This window comes from Trachemys scripta, chromosome 9 (assembly GCF_013100865.1).
Source record: "Trachemys scripta elegans isolate TJP31775 chromosome 9, CAS_Tse_1.0, whole genome shotgun sequence".
NCBI classification, from domain to species: domain Eukaryota; kingdom Metazoa; phylum Chordata; order Testudines; family Emydidae; genus Trachemys; species Trachemys scripta.
This window is the reverse complement of record NC_048306.1, coordinates 102,927,986-102,945,697: the sequence shown is the minus strand read 5'-3', so window position 1 is coordinate 102,945,697 and position 17,712 is coordinate 102,927,986. Positions and strand designations below refer to the sequence as shown.

General features: G+C 60.5%; 1 protein-coding gene across 3 annotated transcripts in view; it reads left to right on the top strand.

Annotated features, from left to right (window-relative positions):
* TMEM44 (transmembrane protein 44) overlaps window positions 1–17,093 on the top strand; it is a 27,319-nt gene extending 10,226 nt beyond the window's left edge. The window contains exons 2-11 of one of the 3 annotated variants that reach the window (XR_004647194.1): window positions 1,767–1,893; window positions 4,965–5,058; window positions 5,757–5,926; window positions 6,625–6,711; window positions 7,983–8,153; window positions 8,460–8,606; window positions 9,212–9,316; window positions 9,579–9,818; window positions 14,404–14,579; window positions 16,579–17,093. Coding sequence is in view for 2 of the 3 variants with exons in the window: in XM_034782242.1 (XP_034638133.1) it covers window positions 1,767–1,893; window positions 4,965–5,058; window positions 5,757–5,926; window positions 6,625–6,711; window positions 7,983–8,153; window positions 8,460–8,606; window positions 9,212–9,316; window positions 9,579–9,818; window positions 14,404–14,505 (1,243 nt within the window). In the remaining variant the exon portion in view is untranslated. Of the gene's footprint in view, window positions 1–1,766; window positions 1,894–4,964; window positions 5,059–5,756; window positions 5,927–6,624; window positions 6,712–7,982; window positions 8,154–8,459; window positions 8,607–9,211; window positions 9,317–9,578; window positions 9,819–14,403 lie in introns of all 3 variants that reach the window. The other 2 variants (XM_034782243.1, XM_034782242.1) reach the window with 2 other exon arrangements.
* Window positions 17,094–17,712: the final 619 nt, after the last annotated feature.

Genomic DNA, 17,712 nt, shown 5'->3' with positions numbered 1-17,712 from the left:
GTCCCAGATTGAGGTGTCATTAGAGGAGGTTTTGGAACAAATTGATGAACTGAACAGTAATAAGTCCCCGGGACCAGATGGTATCACCCAGGAGTTCATATATGAAAGTGAACTTCTCTACCTATGGTCATGGCTGGCCTGGTTGACTTAGTCTTGTTGTCTTCCTGCAAGGTATCATCGAATCTACAGGCCTCGTACTCTGTTTTATTCCTGCTGATTTTCATGCCATTTCTTTCAAGCAGGCACCTCTGTCTTGCTAAATCTTCTTCCACTTGCTCTTTGCTCTCCCCTGTGAGCGCTATATCATCTGCAAAAACCACGGTGCACACCGCATGTTTTGTGTAAGTGCATCGAGCGCCAACGGGAACCAAAAGGGGCTACTGTGGAGCCTTGATGTGCTCTGACTCTTACTAAAAACTGTTCAGTTTCTCCACGTGGCCTCCTGATCGTGGTAACCGCACGTACCGACGGGGCGTGTCCCAGACATGTCTGATGTAGTCTTCAGGCATCGGTTTCGTTCTCATACACCACCAAACGACTTCTCTTAGAACGTGGTCATAAGCCTGCCCAACATGGATGAGTACTGTCCGCAGGGTTTCTACTTTTCTCTGTATTTTTTCCACAAGCAATCGTAATGCAAAGAGAACATCCATTTGTTCGGTTCCGGTAGAACAGCTCCTAATTTGTTGGGTACATTTGTGAAATGGCTAGAATGAGTGGGACAAGTTGGGTGAGATAAGCTTTTTGAAAGCGAGGAGCTTTCGAGCCACACAAAGCTCTTACTGAGTGGTGCATTTTGGGGATGTAATTGGTGCTCCCAGGTGCCCCCAAGCCCATTCCCCAGAGTGTCAGCACCCAGCCTGTACCCACTGGTCTCCTTCCTGGGCCTGGTGACGGATGGGGATGGTTACAACTGGGGAGGTGGCGACCGAGCAGCTAAACAAAGCAGCGGTGCCATCTGCTCCAGAGCCGCTCCCTGCCCTTCCTGCGGGGCGAGGCTGGTGCAGAGATGGCACTGACTGAGCCACTGCGTGGGTGCAGGGAGTTCCCTGAGGCTGCCTCCGGTGCTGGGACTTGGCCCCATGTGTGCGTTGGGTGGGAAGAGGATGCGCAGGACGGCCTGAGCCCGGAGTTTGGTGTGGGGTCGTCGGGATCCGGGGGACCGAGTGCTTTCCACCACCGGGGGTCAGTGTCACTGGGGCAAGGCCTCCAGCAGGGACGAGTGATCTGGGGGACCCCTCTGGGGTGCTTTGAAGGGGCCCGATTCCCCGAGGTGGGTGCTCAGCACCCTTTGGAATTCACCCCTCCTCCGAGGGGTGTTGTTTGCCCTGCAGCGGCTCATCACCGCTGAGTCTTGGCCCCACGTGGGGGGCTGCAGCCCAGGGAGGGGAAGTGAGCTGCCCTGGCCACCCCGGCACAGACCTAGTGCTAGGGCCACCGGCTGTGCGGTTCCTGGAGCAGCCTTGGGGCAAGCCAGAGAGCACCCCGAGCCGTGGGGCCTGGCGTGAGACAGGAGCCTGACGTTGCTAGTTAGTAGCAGGTCCTGCGACCCCACTGAAGGGGCAAGCTCTGACTGACTCTCCCACGTACTGGGCTGCAGGGCCTGGCCTCGGGGGCAGTGGGGTGTCCTGGGGGACCCTGGGCACCGTTAAGTAACTCAGCCTGTGCCTCATCCTAGCCGATAAAGCTGGGCTGAGAACCCCAGCCCCTGGGTGAAAGGGCAGCGCTCCCCTGCTCTGATCCCTCTCCCTCTGTGTCCCTCCCAGGCTGGTCCGTGCCCGCTGCAGGAGGAAGGGCTGGCAGGAGGTGTCGGTGCTCTGCATTATTTACAGCTTTGTGGGCAGCATGTGCAACATGATCGGGGCGCTCCTCGCCAAGCAGCTCGCCATCCAGGTACGCAGGAGACGTCCGGCCTGCCCCCGCAGAGGCCTGCAGATCCTGGAGGTCGGGCATGGGACAGCCCCCAGCCCAGCCCCTACGGCCAGTGCAGGATGTTGGCTAGGGCTTTGGTAGGGTGACCAGAGGGCAAGTGTGAAAAATCGGGACGGGGTGGGGGGTAATAGGAGCCTATATAAGAAAAAGCTCCCAAAATCAGGACTGACCCTATAAAATCGGGACATCTGGTCACCCTAGGCTTTGGCCATGGTGATGGCGCTCCCTGTGCGCCCCTGGGCCCAACAGAGCACAGAGTACTGCCCCAAACCCCTCAGCCCTGGCCAGGCACAGCTGTCCCTGGGCGCCTTGCCTGGGGGCTGGAGGGGGCAGGTTCCCTGGCTGAGTTCTGTCCCTTTGTTCCACCAGATGCCACGGTCCCCCCACCACGAGACCCCGCCCCAACTCCCCTGAGGTAACCGCAATCCCAGGAGGCCAGCACAGATCCAAATGAGAGCTCTGATCCCTGGCATCCCCCCGCCATGCGGGCAGCCAACTCTGACACAAGCCCCCACCCCCCCTGTGCCCAGCCATGGCTGCCTCAGGGCCCCCTGCTGAGGAGGGGACTCCGGGGTGAGGATAACGCAGGCTCGGCCCAGCTACCTTTCCCTTGTATACTGTGCTGGGGGCCGTGTTCGTTGCCCTGCCCAGCCAGGCCTGGCCCCACAGAGACACCTCTGGAGGGGACGAGGGGATGGTGGCAGGGAGTGGGGCGGTACATGGGCAAGGGTCCCTGCCCCACGCAGAAGGGGGGCCTCAGTCCCCCACTGATGATATGGCTCTTTAAGCCTCGGTGCCACTCTTTGCTGCAGCTTCTTCCCCTTGACCCGGAGCAGTGGTTCCGGGGCGGGCGTCTCCCTGTCTGAGTCACTGGAGCCCGGAGGCAGGGTTGGGTGAGGCTCACACTCCCCACCCTGTTTGTCCTGTTCCTCAGGGCTGACAGAGGAACAGCGGCTTCCCTGAGGTGGAGTCATGAACAGCCAGAGCCGGTTTGGGGGGGCCCTGGGCCCAGCCTCGCTCACTGCCGGTGTCTCCTCAGCGCAGGGCGATTGGTCACTCCCAGCATTCACGGCTGGCGCTCGGGGTATGTCCGCACTGCAGGCCCGGGTCAGCCGACTCTGGCTCTGGCTAAGGGGCTGTAGAATTGCGGGGTCCATGTTCGGGCTCTGGGACCGTCCCCCCTTGCGGGGTCTGAGGGCTTGGGCTGGAGACCGAACATCTACCCTGCAATTAAACAGCCCCTTAGCCCGAGTCTGCTGGCCGTGGGTGTGTAATTGCTGTGTAGACATACCCTCAGAGGCCGCGATAGCTGCATTAGAAAGAGACACAAGGAGACACCCAGTCCTTGTCCCTCCCAGACAGACCATCCATCCCAGTGTATCTGGCCGGGGAAGATGCGTTTGTTCTGTGAGCACGCTGAGTTCTGCCCCTCTGGCTCAGCCAGCAGTCCCTTCCCCGAGTGCATGGGGCAGGCGGGGTGGAGGGGACCCAGGAGTGCTGCTGCCTTTAGTTCGGCCGGGCTGCGTGGGACTTTGCTCTGGTTTAACCTAGGGTGACCAGATGTCCCGATTTTATAGGGCCAGTCCTGATTTTTGTCTTTTTCTTATATAGGCTTCTATTACCCCCGTCCCTTTTTTTCACACTTGCTATCTGGTCACCCTAGTTTAACCGGTGGTGGGATTCTTAAGCCCAGCTAGTGAAAACGTGCGCGATGTTCTCTTCTCCCACATGGGGGCGCCGCAGGCCCTGACTTGTGCGCACCGTTCCCAGAGCTGGGCGTGCAGACGGGCTGCGTGTGTGGACACACAGACCCCCCACGGCTGCAGGGGAAGGAGGCACGTCAGAGCTGGAGCGGCTGTGCCTTTACCTGCTCGGAAAGGGGGCTGTACGCCACGTGCTTCCTGAGCTGAGCGCGAACAGGCGAGCACGGCAGGCCAGCCCCATTGCTGGGGGGGAGAACAGCCTCACGGCACTGCCCTGCAGGGCAGTTGTCCCCACTCCCAGCCCCTGGGCTGTTGCTCAGAATGGAACAGCCCCTGCAGGTTTTTCACAGCAGGGCTTGCTGGGGCAGGCGGGCTCTGTGTTGTGCCCCCGGCGCTGTCTGCACCTTAGCACAGGGACGGTTGGTGCAGCGCTGCCACCAGCCACTGTGGCAGAGGGTTCGGAAGCTGTTTGAAAAAATTCCTTTTGTGCTTAAATTCTCCAGGCAGGTTCCTGGGGCCGGGATGAGTCCCTGACCCTGTCTGACCTCGCTGCGGAAGTTCCTCTCACTGGGAGTTCTTGGGGGGGTGCAGGGCACTCTTGGGGGCATTGGACCAGACTCTGTGTGCTGTGGCCAAGAGGCTGTCTGCAGCGGGGGCTGAGAAGACGGATACTGTGCACTTCACTGGCTTATCTGGAGTAAAATCTGAACTCTGTGTCATACTCCAGGGTCTGCCCCTGCCTGGCCTGGGAGCTTCGGAGCCCACTGGGGTGACGTTCGGCACCATGGGCTGTCGGCCAGGCTGGGAGTGACAGGACTCCAAGCACTATTGCTCAGGAGAGCCACCCCAGCCGTGAGCCGGTCACCATGCCAGGCCTTCGTCTGCCCCGAACAGTCAGCTGCTGGCTCTCCCAGGGACGCCGGGTGTCGGCTAGATGGGCAGAGTTTAGTTCAGTCCAGAGCCTGCTGCGGGAGCTGTCTGCCCCATTGCTCTGGCCTAGGCTCTCTGCAGCAGGCCCTGTCTCTGCCATGGCCCATGACGCTGTTGGTCTGGGGGAGGCCCAGGGAGCGCTGGGGTCATCCGAAGGCTGCCACAGAGATCTGTGCTGAGAGCTGGGGACCGGAAGTCGGGACCCATCTGCTCTTTCCCAGCTCTGACACCTGCTGGCTATGTGACCTTGGCCAAGCTGTTCACCTCTCCGAGCCAGGGCCATGCGCAGAAGGAGGCTGATATCCTCCTCTCAGGGCTGTTGGGAGACTGGTCCTCACTGTCCATAAAGCGTTTCCCCATCCTGGGATCGTGGCTCTGATCCGATTGGTCTCTCCGCAGGTCTTCATAGGGGCGTACATGGCTGCTGTTGACATCATTCACTTCCTGCTGACTCTCTTTCCTGTCTGTGTGTCTGACCCCAGACCCACACCAGGTATGTGCCCGGCGGGTCACCCTGTCCTGAATGGTGGGGGCGGGGCGGGGCGGAACCCCAGGCGATAACCTGGCCCCTCCCCAGACTAGATGCATACAGGAGTGCTGGGGGGCCCAGCGTGCTACAGGGGATGAATACGTTCCAGGCCACACCGAGGGCTGGGGAGATGAGTGGTGAGAAGCATGCGGCTGGGAGGGGGATTTGGGGAGAGGCCTGGCTTGGAAGGCTGGATGCTGGGGGGGTTGGGGGGGACTGGGCGATGAGGGGTGGAGGCTGGGCTCGGGGAGGCTGGGTGCTGGAGAGTGGGGCGAGAGGGCTGAGTGCTGTCTGGGGGGAAGTCTGGGTGCTGGGGGAGTGGACTGGGCGTGGAGGGGGTGGGCTGGTTGCTGGGGGGTGGTGGGAGAGGGCTGGGTGCTACCTAGGAGGGGGGGTTGGCAGGGGTAATAGAGGGCTGGGAGAGGGGCAGGATGGGAGGGGGTGAGGACAACGCCCCCACTCCCAGCACAGCCAGTGACCGGGGGCAGGCGAGCTCTTGGGGGACGAGGATCCCGTTTTGGGGAGATGTTCTCCAGCAGCAGAGGCCGGTGCTGCCGAGGACCCGGTCCCTACGCTGAGCTCTCAGCTGGTGCTTGCAGTGCGGGGCCGGTTCCCCGACAGGCTTTCGTTGTGTCTCCTGGCTGAGACTTTGTCCTGCGCAGCTCCGCCCGGCAGGAGGAAGAGGAGGAGAAGACAGGTGAGGAGTAGCCTCCTTGCCCTCGCTCTGCCCCTGTGCACGGGCCCCGGCTGGTACGTCCTGGCGATGGCCACCTCATCCTCCCCCAAGGAGTTCCACGGCGCACAGAGGAGACTGCTCGGGACGGCACTGCAGGTAACGCAGCTCCCGCTGCCTGTGTCCCTCTGGGCTGGCAGGGATCCAGCCAGGGCAAAGCTCCCAGCGGCAGCTCCTTCGGTGCAACCCCTCGCAGAGCCTGCTGGGGCCGGGGGGAGCCTGCCTGAGGGAGCCCCGGCCAGGAGCTGCGTCAGGCCGCCGGCACTGGGGTGTGGTTTCGCCCGCTGAAGTTAGAGGCGATTAGGCTCACAGACATCAGAGTTGGGAAAGGGGGTGCTGCCAGGCCCGGGGGCACAGGGGCTTGTCCGCGCTAGAAGGAACGGGGTGAGGCAGCACGCAGCCGTGTGTGTCGGCTGGCTGGGGGCCGGACGGGCCCATCAGATTGTCTGTCTCTAGCTCCCGTCATTCTGGGAAGCGACGCTGCTCTAATGAGCTACCGAAGGGCGAAGCTGCGGGGCTCCAGAGATCCCTAGAGACGCAGGGGAAGGTTTGTCCCATTGTGCACAGCAGACGCTAGGCCTGGCGTTTCCAGGCTGCCCTGGTGGCCCTAGAGAGCGGGAACCGTGGTGGGTCCAGCAGTCGCGGGAAGGCAGGTGCTGTGCGGGAGCTGACAGCGTGTCCGGGCGGATTAGCAGATGGGGGTGACACGCAGTGCCTGGCGGGCCCCTCTGCTGCGCAGTGGGGAGTGCCCTGGGGGCTCCCAGTGGCTCAGGATTTCTTACCCTCCCGTTCCGCAGGAGAACACGGAAGTGCTGGGCTTTGCGCTGGGGATGCTCGCTGCGCTCGTCGCCTTCACGGCCAGGATCCCCGCGCTGTCTGGAGCGGTAAGTGGGCTGGCCGGAGCTAGGTAACGCGGAGCCCAGCACAGGGCGGGGGCCCTGGTGGCCGTGCAGTGCATGTGGCTCCATGGCCTGGGGACAGCGGGGGTGCACAGCAGGAGGGGCACAGCCTGCGAGCTAGCTCCAAACTGGGGTGTGTCGCCCCTGCCACGGCGCAGGGCTGCAGCCACAGCCCCGCGGGGCCTCTTGCCCTGGTGCAACAGGGCCCTGGGCCAGTGTAGATGTGGGTCTTGTGGCCCCTCCCGGCACGCTGGGGCGTGGCACTGTCTCCTGGACAGCCTCTCCCCGCCTGCCCATGTGCCAGGGGGAGTCCCACCCACTGTCTTCCCCCGGCCCGGGCCTCCCTTCCCAGCCTGCCACCGTCTCTCCGCAGCGCTCACTCCTGCCCTGACGCTGTCGCCCTGACGCTCCGCGAGGCCCAGGGACTCTTATCCCACACCCTGTCCCCCCTGCTCCCCAAGTCTGTCTGTCTGCTCCGACCGCGCTGCCCTGCAGCAAGACTCCTCTGTGGCCTGCGCCACACTTACAGCACAAAAACAACAAGGAGTCCGGTGGCACCTTAAAGACTAACAGATTTATTTGGGCATAAGCTTTCGTGGGTAAAAACCTCACTTCTTCAGATGCATGGCCTTACAGCACAGTCTGTCCCTGACGGACCCGAGGGCCTGAGCCCGCCCGTGGCAGCAAACCGGTTGTGTCCATGGGCCTGCTCAGGTGTGAGTGTTTGCTGGCTCAGGGCTGGCCTCGCTCGCCCTAACCAGGGTTTGTTCTGCCCCTGCTGCAATAGCAGCGCGATCCGGGATCGACCGGGCAGCTCCCTTGGGGACCCAGACCGAGGGGTTTACCTGTGCCCCTTGCCTTGGGCTCAGACCCCCGGTCGGTAAGGCCCGTGGGGGAGGAGCATGGCAGCATTCACGTTGCCCTTGCAGGGTGGTGGCCTAGAAGGAGGCAGTGCCCCTGACTCCCGTGTCTGCGTGTTTGCACAGAGAACGGTATTTGGTTGCAGAGGCAGATAAACGTGGCTCGGGACACGGACCGGGCTGCAGGGAAGGCCAGGCCAGATGGCAGCTCCCAGCCTGCAGACAGCTATGCGCAGTCGCTGTGCTTCCACTGCTGAGTGCACTGCGCTGTATCTGCTGCAGGGTGTTGCCCGGCGAAGCAGGGACTGGCCCTGCTGCCATGGGTGCCCCACAGGGTGGGGGGATCGGGGAGCGCGGATTCAGGGAGCCAGTCTGACCTTCACCTGCTTTCTGCAGTGCAGAGGGAGGCTGTCTCCAGTGACCCAGCTCTGGGCCAGCGTCTCCTCGGCCCTGGCCAGCGTCCTGTATGCAGCGGCCATTGTGACTCACGACCAGCGGCCCGCGTACTTCGTGAGAGCCATGCCCTGGCTCCTGCTCGCCCTGGGCTCTGCTGCGCTCGACATGGCTGTATCCTTTCCCCGCCGGCTCCACGGACTGGCACGGGGGGGTTGGAACAGAGGCCGAGGGCCTGAGCACCCCTCGTATCCGGGGCACGACGCAGGCTGCAGAGGTTAGGCCCCTGGGTCTGATGGGCCCTGAGGGCTGCGGATCCTGCCCAAACCCCACGCCACTTTGGCCAGCTTGGTGGTGTGGGCTGGGCATTGTCCCTGAGCCAGTGCTGTGTAGCTCCCTTCCAGGCAGCCCTGTTGTGGGGCTGAGGTGGAGCCGGTGTTCCCCTGAGACACCGTCACTTCCTTAACGCTGGGAGCTCAGATCGCCTGTCTGTCCTGCTTGATGAAAAGCCAGATGGGCCAGCGGCTGGGCCTTGTGGCTGAGGCAACAGAGACCCCGGCCACGTGGGCGCTGCTGGCGCAGGTGGAGGAGGAGGAGGAAGAGCCGAAGGGAACCGAAGAGGAAAAGGTTTCTCCTCCTGTCTCTGGGTTCTCCCCTGCCCTGCACCGTGTGCTGCCACTTGCCCTGCAAGGGGAGACGGCCAGGGGCCGGGGGCCCACCCCGCGGTGCCTTGCCGAGGCATTAGGATGGGCGTGAGGCCCTTGCAGGGACGGCTGTGCCCGCTGCAGAGCTCGCTCCTGTGCTGCCCGCAGGCGGTTGGGAGCCTGCCGAGGATTTTGTGCCTCTTGGGTTTGACATTGGCCGTTTTACCCCAGCATCCTGCTACGTCGCTGCACGGGACGCAGGCTGATCCGTGGCCCCGCTCTCCTCTGTGTGCCCAGCTGGCTCCCGGCTCCTTCCTCCCACCCCCTTTGGGGGGCTGCACAGCCCACGCTGACAGCCCCTTGGGGTATCCCCTGCGCCTGCTCCCCACCCCCTTCCTCTCCCTCTGCCCTGCGGCCCAGCTGCTCTGGTTCTTCGTGGAGCCGGCCGTGACGCTCTGCTAGTTATACAGAGCCGCAGTGGGAGGGAGGGAGGGAGGGGCCTTGCTCCGGCCTCCACTGAAGAGCTCAGCCCTGCCGTTCCCAGTGCATGTTGGGATTTGCTCGCTCACTGCCCCCCCTCTCTCCAAGGCCCCCAACTGGCTGCCGCTGAGCATGTTCCCGGCCCCCAAGTCGCTCCACGAGGGGGCAGCTGTCGGCCGCTGCCTGGATCTCACCATCGAGCAGGTGCAGCAGGTGAGGCAGGAGAACCGCTGGGGCGCTGGGCGGGCTGACCGCAGCACGGAGCTGAGCTGCGGGTGGAAGTGAGAGGCTGGCCGGGATTGCAGCGGGCTGCGGGGGGCGGCCAGCCAGCGAGAGACGCCAAGCCGGGCTGAGCCAGGCTCTGTGGGTGCACACGCCCGTTCTGGGGTGACCAGGCGCTCATCAGTCTGCAGCTTTTGGGAGCCCTGCCCCCCGTAAGCAGTGGGGTCTGCTACCCAACCATCTCCCCACACAGGCCTCTCCTCCGGGGCTTTCTGATCCTCCTACTGTGCCCCTTGATTCTACGCTGGTAAATCCTGCTCCCTGCTACGTCCAGGCTGGCCGCAGTGCAGTGAGGCTGCCGGGAGATGGACAGACGAGTGCTGCCGACCCCGCCCTGCCGGAGCCCTCTGCCTACCCTCCAGTCCAGGTCACCCACGCCAAGCTCTCCCCCTCCAGCTCCTCGTACGTCTCCTCCATCAGCTCCGAGCTCGAGGTAGGTGGCTACCACCGGTCGTCTGCACTGGATCCTGCGCTAACCCCGGTCTCTTGCCTTGAACTCGGCCCGCACTGCCTTCACTGGTGCGCAGTGCACAGAGCCGCTGGCCCCAGGCCGGGGACCATCCCACCCAGGTGTGTGTGTGGCAGTGAGAGCGCTCCCAGTGCAGGCCGGGTCCCCAGAGCCGGGCTAATTGCCACGGGATAGGTCCAGTCACAAGAAGCCAGCTCCCCAGATAACCAGATATCCCCCCCACCACACACCCCCCCACACACACACAGATGCCCCCTCCAGGGCTGCGGGAGGGCCCGTCTCCATCTCTGCCTCACTGACTGCCGTGGGGCGGGCCGGAGGGCCAGGGCAGTTCCCACTCAGGCAAAGCGCCACTTGCCATTAGCGGGAGCTAGCGGGGCTGGTTGTAGACTGAAGACTGAAACAGAGCTCAGCACGTACCCCCTGCGTACTGCGTCGTAGGCAGGGCTGGGTGCGTCGCCCCGTATTAAACTCGACCTCATCTCCCTGGCTTCAGTTGCTTCAACCTTTGCCAAACTGTCACTGTCTGAGCTGAAAGTCCCAGGCTGGGGGCTGCCTCAGGCTGAATTGTATTTTGAAGATTTCACCGAAGATGGTTCGGCTGGTTCCAGGAACGAGGCTGGGAAATACGTTGTTTGGGCCAGGTTAAAAACTCGGGCGACTTTTCTTTCAAAAGTTCTCACTGACGCGCAGTTCTGGGGCAATGCCAGCGCCTCCCAGGCCTGCTTTGCTCCTCCCCAGGAGGAGATTTCTGCATCGGCTCATTGCTGCTGCTGTCACACTGTGCGATGTTTCATAGAAACTCTGCAAAGCCTGTCACGGTTGTTGGGGCGATTTCTGTCCCGAGCGACGTGCATGCAGCTCGCCCTGGAGCAGTGCCGTCCCGCCGAAGGTAGAATTCAGCCCACAGTGGTGTGATCCCAAGAGCTGGACAACCCATGTGCACGAGGGAGGGCGGGGAGCAAATAGTGGACTATTTTATGTAGTTCTAAAAATGGGACCATTCCGTTCCAGAACATAAATGGGAATGCTCAGCGTTCCTGTGCCATTGTTACAACCCGCCAGCACCCTGGGCTCTGGGCCTCTCCCCTCCTGTGGAAACGGGGCAGTGTATGCTCCTTGAGAGACGGGCCGACGCATGGCCCACTGCCCGTACTGCCCCTCAGCCTGACAGAACGGAGAGTGCAGAAAACCTCTGCCAGCACTACCCCCCCCGGGTTCCCCGGCCTGGTGCTCAGAGAGATTCCTGTCTGAGGCTGGCGTTTCTTACCATGTCCCTGGTGTTTCAGCAGGCGTCTCTGTGGGAACAAAGGGGTTTATGGCAGGAGATTACAGCAGGTCAAATCCCCTTCTGCCTGAGCTAGCACTTGCCTCGCACCGGGACCAGCACAGTTACCATATGGAGGGGGACGAACAAAAACACATTTTGATTCTATAAAGTTTGTTTTGTTTTGTTTCTGTTTTTTTTTTTTTAAACACCTGCACCTGATAACTGGTTCCAGTAGGAGTGCACTGCACACTAGAAAGAATCTCTTCGGATGATTGGGGCGAGGTGGCTGGTTTGCACTCCATTTCCATAGGCTGAACGCGGTTTGACAGTCACTCCGTGTTTGAAAATAACAAGATGATTGAGCTCAAACAGCTGAAATACTCTTGGCGGGTAGCGGGCAGTATTTCCAAGTACAGCCCGGAGCAGCCCCAACTGGCGCATGTGGCTAGTTGGCAGACCCAGGCAGCCTTCGCTGGCGTTCTGGGCCCTTGCAGATCCCACACTGAAATGGCTCCTGTGTTTGTTTGGACAGACTGGATTGTGTTTCTGTGACAGTGTCTCACACACCTTGTGAAATCATGTTTTCCTTGCAGTCATTCTCCCCACCCCCACACACCCCCCCCGGCTCACTTTGCACACTCGCTCGCCCACTCTCTGTGGCTGTATAAGAACTCCCCGTATTTCTCTCCTCGCTACAGCTTTCCTGCTCTCGAACGCTGCTTGTGAATGCTCCCACGTGGCTCTCTCCATCTTGGCTAGGTACCAGAGCGAGGCGTGAAGAGAAGGAGTCTGGGCTGGGCTGCTCGGTGATGGCTGCTCTAGACCAACTCTTCTTGATCTTTGTTTTTCTTCTGCAGCAAAAGTACTGGGAGGCCTTAAACTCAGAACAGGTCTGGAGAACTGTCACTTTGCTTTGCGCCAGGCCCGCGACCAGCATTCCAGGGACACCCATGTCTGCCAAGCGTCTTTCACTTTAAATCCATGAAGTATTACAACTGAAGTCTGTCTTGGGTTAGATGCATGAGACATCACAAGCCCCAGCAAGAGGCCAGATTGCAGGGCAGGAAACAATCACTCATGAATTGAAGAAACATAACGTGCTTGCTTTGTCCTTCGTGCAGTCCCGGGGAGAGGCTCTGCTCCCAGGCCCGCTGGTGTAAATCGGAAGGGACTCCCCTGACCCTTAGCAGAGCTACTCCGGATTACACTGTCGCACAGGAGTAGAGTCTCCCTCATGATCTCCAGCCCAGGGTCGTTTTTAGGTCACAGAACTAGTTGAGGTCAAAGAGGAGAGAAGTCGTCTAATCTCCCCTGAAGGAAGTTACCCCACCTCCAAACTGGCTTTCACTGGCTGGAGATAAAGTAACAATGATGATAAACTCCACGCAGCCCTGGACTCCAGAAAGCCGTGTCCCCTGGGCTGGCACACATCAGCCATGTGGCGCCGCAGCCAGCGCTGGGTTCGTCTTGTGGCTTCGCAGTTTTATAGCGTCTCCTGTGGGGCAGAGGGAAGAAATTCTGCCGATCCATTCCTGGGAAGGAGATGGCTCAGGGGCTGGGGAGGAGAGGCACGTCCAGCTCTGTAGTGCTGGGAGCGGCTTGTGTGAATCGCTGGGTCTCAGTCCCGTCCATCCACTCTCACAGCTGGCGGAGAGGTCAAGCAGGGCTCGCGCTGTCCGTCCCCCCGAGAGGTGCCCCTCCAGGACAGATCTGGGGGCGCAGGCAATGTGGAATGAGCTTCTGTCCCCTGCTGGTATGCAGCGTGGGCAGGCAGATGCCCCCTCGCAATGAACAGAGGCAGAAAGGGAGTTCACACTGACCTGTGGGATCCCAGGTACCGTATGTGCCACAATGAGCCATAGGAGTTGTGAGTGGAGCTTGGGGACTGAATATCACCACTTTTCTCCCTGCTCTGCCCTCTGAGGGTGATCCCTGCTGCATTGGGGGAAGTCATGTGGGTCCGCAGTGCGGTGACTGACCTGGGTGTGTGGGTTGTTAGTGCGCTTTATCACAGCTACCCCGTGTCTCCCCCTGGTGCAGACCCGCCCTGTGTGACAAGGGAGGCGAATCGAGTTGCTCTGCCTGAGTGCTGGAGGAGTTTGTATGTGTCACTAAAGCACTAGGAGGGCTCGGTACACCTGGGCCGTTGTTCCACGAGCCCCGTTCGGGGGGCTGCAAGTCAGGGCGGGCATGAATTGGCATCTCGTGCCGTCACACAGCATTGCCTCAAGCCCTTTCTGAAGCAATGGCTTTAAATGATGGACTTCAATCCATCAGCTGTGTGATTCTGTAGATCCACTGGCTAGTTATATGGGGGGCTAAAGAGGTAAATACTGCCTGGAATCCAATGGGCCTCGTTCTGCACGGCTGTGGGTACAATGCAGAAAACGTTCCTGACTCCAGAATGGCTGAAAGCCCTTCTGCTGATGTCTGCAGATATTTCCGAGGTCCATGGTACAGAGCTGGAGCTGTGTTTACCAGTCAGGTGGCCTGCGTGGCACGAGTGTCCCCTGATTACCTCCCAGGTGGGGAACAGCTGTTCTGGACCCCTCGCTCTCATTATCTCTTGACAGTAGGTTAGGTTCAAAGTGACAAACTTTTACTCCTCAGGGGCCGAGTGCTGCTCGGGAGAGAGGGCCGGCCGGCCGAGTATTTCTGGCAATGACCCGCAGACAGTGCAGTGAGCCTCACACCGACCTCTTCTCAACAGCAACATCCATCGTCCCTGGAAGTGGAAGTTGGCTGAGGCTTCTCGGGTCAGCAGCCCTTGATAGTCACCTTAGTGGAGATCCGTCTCTGGTTGTTAACTGAGCAGTAACGGCCAGAGCTGGTTAGAAAACCACCGAGAGTTTCTGGAGAGTTTTCACCCTGTTGGGATCCGACAGGCGGCTTTTCCTTTCATTCTGCATTTCTTCATGAAAACTTTTATTTGATTTCAAAAATGTTTTTCTCAGTTTGTTTCCCCCTTTTCCCTCCGTTTTTTTCCATTTTCCCGTTTCCAGTGGGAGGGGGAAGGAGAAAAGGAGGGAATGAAAAACCTACCCCAAAAAGGTTTCCATGTGGAGTTTTGTTGAAAATTTTTTAAAAATGAGAATTTTGTGACAATTTCTATTTTCAGATAAGGTTTGAATTCAGGTGGTTTTCCCCCCTGTAAAACCGGCCTGAGCAGCTCCTGTGTGGCCAGTCTGCATCCAGTGGAGAGCAGACCCCACTTCTGTAGGAGCTCCGGTGCTACAGACCTGCCTTGTCCCTGTAACCCGAAACCCTTTCTCTTCGCAGTGGGACTTCGAAGGCATGAATCTGCAGTGGAACAGGAACGGTACCGAGGCGCCAGACATCCAGCCCAGCGGCAGCTCACTGCCGGCTTCGGGTTTGACGTGAACGCCCTCAAACAAGCCGCAGCTGCGCTGAGACTGTGTGATAATGACGCCCCCGGGGCAGAGAATTCATAGCAGGTAACAAAAAACCAGCAGAAGAAAGATCCTCTGTGGAAGATCCCTGGCAGGTCCAGGTTACAGCAGTACTGTGGGCCAGATCCGGGGATGTGGCTGGTTTGCACAGGGCAGGGAGTAGATGCAAATGTAGCTCAAATCTCACCGGTGTACTTCCCTGTTCCTGCTGCAGCGTTGGGCGGGGCGGCTTCTTCTGCACTGGGCTGGAGCAACCTGAAGGCCACGCAAACAAACCCTGTCTGCAAACAGCCCAAGGAGCTGAAAACACAGCTGGGGCTCGGCGTGTCTCTGGCCACACGCCTGTTCCCTGTGGCACTCGCAGGGGCGGTGGGGAATGGCAGAAGAGCCCCATGGTCAGTGTTCCTTTGCCAGAGACTCACCGTGACGCTGGGGCAGCCCACCCCAGGCCCTGTTCACATGGGGGGCTTACAGTGACTGCACCTCACCAGGGATGCTGCAGTGTCTGCACTAATCAGGGCTGAACCGCGCCCATTGCCCAGTGAGAATAACTGACCTCTGGGGGAGCGGAGGGCGTGGGGGCAGTTCCCGCCCTGGCACCGTTGGGTTGGCCATAGCCCATCGATCAGGGTTTCCAGCCCTGCTCCCTGAGCTGCAGGGAGGGGCTCACAAGCACCCCCGCTGTGGCTGTGCGCTTCCTCTGAGCCGGGCCCCGTCGGTGCCGGTGGGGGATGTGCCCTGACAGGTCAGTAACAGGAGCACGTCCATCTCCCTGGCCGGAGTTGGGACTTCAGAGCTGCCAGTCCCAGGACAGATTCAGAGGAGAAATAACGCGCTGCTGTTTGACCGCGAGGGAACTGAGCAGCGTCACAGAGCTTCTCCATTACTTCCAGAGCAGGTTTCTGGCAGATCTGCTCTGGTTCAGCCCCACCACTTGGACTGACAGTGGGGAGTCGTACGGCCTGTGCTGGGCGTCTGTGTGGGGCTTCTCAAACAGCTGCTTCGGACTCAGCAGCCAGTCCTGGCCGGCGTGAGCAGGGGAAGCACAGGCCGCTGGTTCTGCATCACTTCCGCTAACAGTGTAGGTGGCCCCCACGCCTCCCGTTATCTGCTTGTAACTGGCCGGATTCTGACCAGACCTTGCCGACACACACCAGGGTTTGCTGGCCAGGCAGAGCGAGGCTGGCTCGCACCAGCTCCTGGCATGGGGAAGCTCTGCTGTTCCTGAGTTACCTGCATGAGGGCGGTTGCTGCCCCAGCTGTGGGGGGCAAGGGTGGGGTCACACTCCCACTACCACAGCTGTGCTGGCCTTCAGCCTGGGCAGGGCCCTTGGAAAGAGCTGCAGGGGGAAGCAGGTTTGGAATCCCCGTTTCCTTGGCCAGTCCAGGTGCTCTGTCACCTCGGGGGTCCCCCCCACGTGCTCTGGGCACTGGTATCACAGTGCCCCCACACGCAGCTCACTGGTGTCTGAAACTGCTCGGTCGAGCCGCAAGCCCCCCTTCGTCTGCACCTTTTCGAGCCGCTCCTTCTAGCGCAGAGACGCTGCTGGGAGTGAGACGCAGCGGGCCGCCGGGATGCGCCCCAGGGAGAGCTGCGAGGGCTCAACGTTGGGGTGGGGGCGCTGTTGTGACCCGAGAGGATGGTGTGAAAAGCTGGCAGCAGCGGCTGTGTGGGCTGCGTGCGGCGAGGCGGGGGTGCAGCTGGGAGATGTCAGGTCCCGCACTGCAGCAAACAGCAGGATGGTGCGTCCCGCCCTGCGTGAACGTGGAGCCAGTTCTGCCTGAGGGAAGGGGCGCTGGGGCAGAGGGGTAATGCCGGGCTCGCTTTGGCTGGAGGGAGCAGGCCCAGGCAGGGGTGGGTGGGAAAGGCTTTCCTTTTCTGTTATGCTATTGGGTCTTAGAGCAGCACCTATAGCCCCCTATAGATTGATCTCCTGTAGACTGTTCCGGGGGAGGGGTCACAGGCTCCCTTTGTCACATTGCGGTGGGAGATTGCAATCCCCTGACCGTGTGCCCTGGCTGTTCTACCCCTTCTGCTCCCCAGAGTCCCTCGCAGCTCCGCTCCGTTCCCCTGGCAAAGCTGGAACCCCTCCGCTCTGCGCCGCCACCCGCAGCCAGCCGTGCCCAGAGCCAGGCTTGGGGCTTGTTGAGCACTAGGCCTGATGAGCTACAGCAAACGGGAGGGCGGCCTTGCTGTGCATTCCTAGGACACTGAGCTGCTCTCACTCTCGGGCTCCACTCGCCTCACCCCTGGCTTCTGGGAACGCAGCACAGGCGAGAAGACGACATCTGACGAGAGCGTCTGGCATTTTGTCGCTCCCAATCTGATCTCGCAGCCCTCAGCCTGCCTGGCGCTGCCCCGCTCCAGGTAGATGACCCATCTGGCAGCTGCCTAGGGCAGCGAACGTACAGCGATTGTTCAGGGAGTGAGCGACTGTGACCTGCGCTGGGTCAGACGCTCCCTTGGCCCAGAACAGCAAAACATTCCCGAGCCGGCGCTGATAAGAAACCTCCACATTAATATTTCTAACGGCTGGAGATTAATTGCCTGTTAGTAAAGCTCAGAAATCCAGACAATGCAAAGACTGGAAAGCCAGGGGAAAGGAAATTCTTCTGCTGTATTGCCTTTTCCTATTCAGATAATGCACAATAAAATATGAGCGTGCAAGTCAGCGCCTGGGGAGGGCTGCCTCAGTCGTGTCCAAAGCAGTACCACTTGCAGATATGCCAGGAGAAACCCTAGAGCAAGTGCTCTCACATGTTGTGCAAGGGGGCAGACGGGCTCTGCTGCCTTCAGGGGGGTATGTAGTGAGCAGTCATATTCATGATACTTTACACGTCCCTGGTGTCTTCTCACCGAGAATCTCAAAGCCCCAGGCACCCGTGAACTGCTTGTGCTGCAGAACACTGCGAGGACGTGGGCAGGTCTTTGGCCCAGGGGGAGATGGGCAGAGAGGTGGCTTGGAAGACTCAGGCAGCCAGTCTGGCAGAGCCCAGATCCCGTGTTGCAGACACGTATCCTGTTACCATGGGGCCAACAGCTCATACACGATGGGGACAGGGAAGGGGAGATAGTGAATGGATGTTTGACAACAGCAAGTGGGTCACGACGCCCTGTGGGGCAAATCCTGCTCCCACGAGTAATCCTGCTGGCCTCCCGGGGATCCCTTCCCTGGCC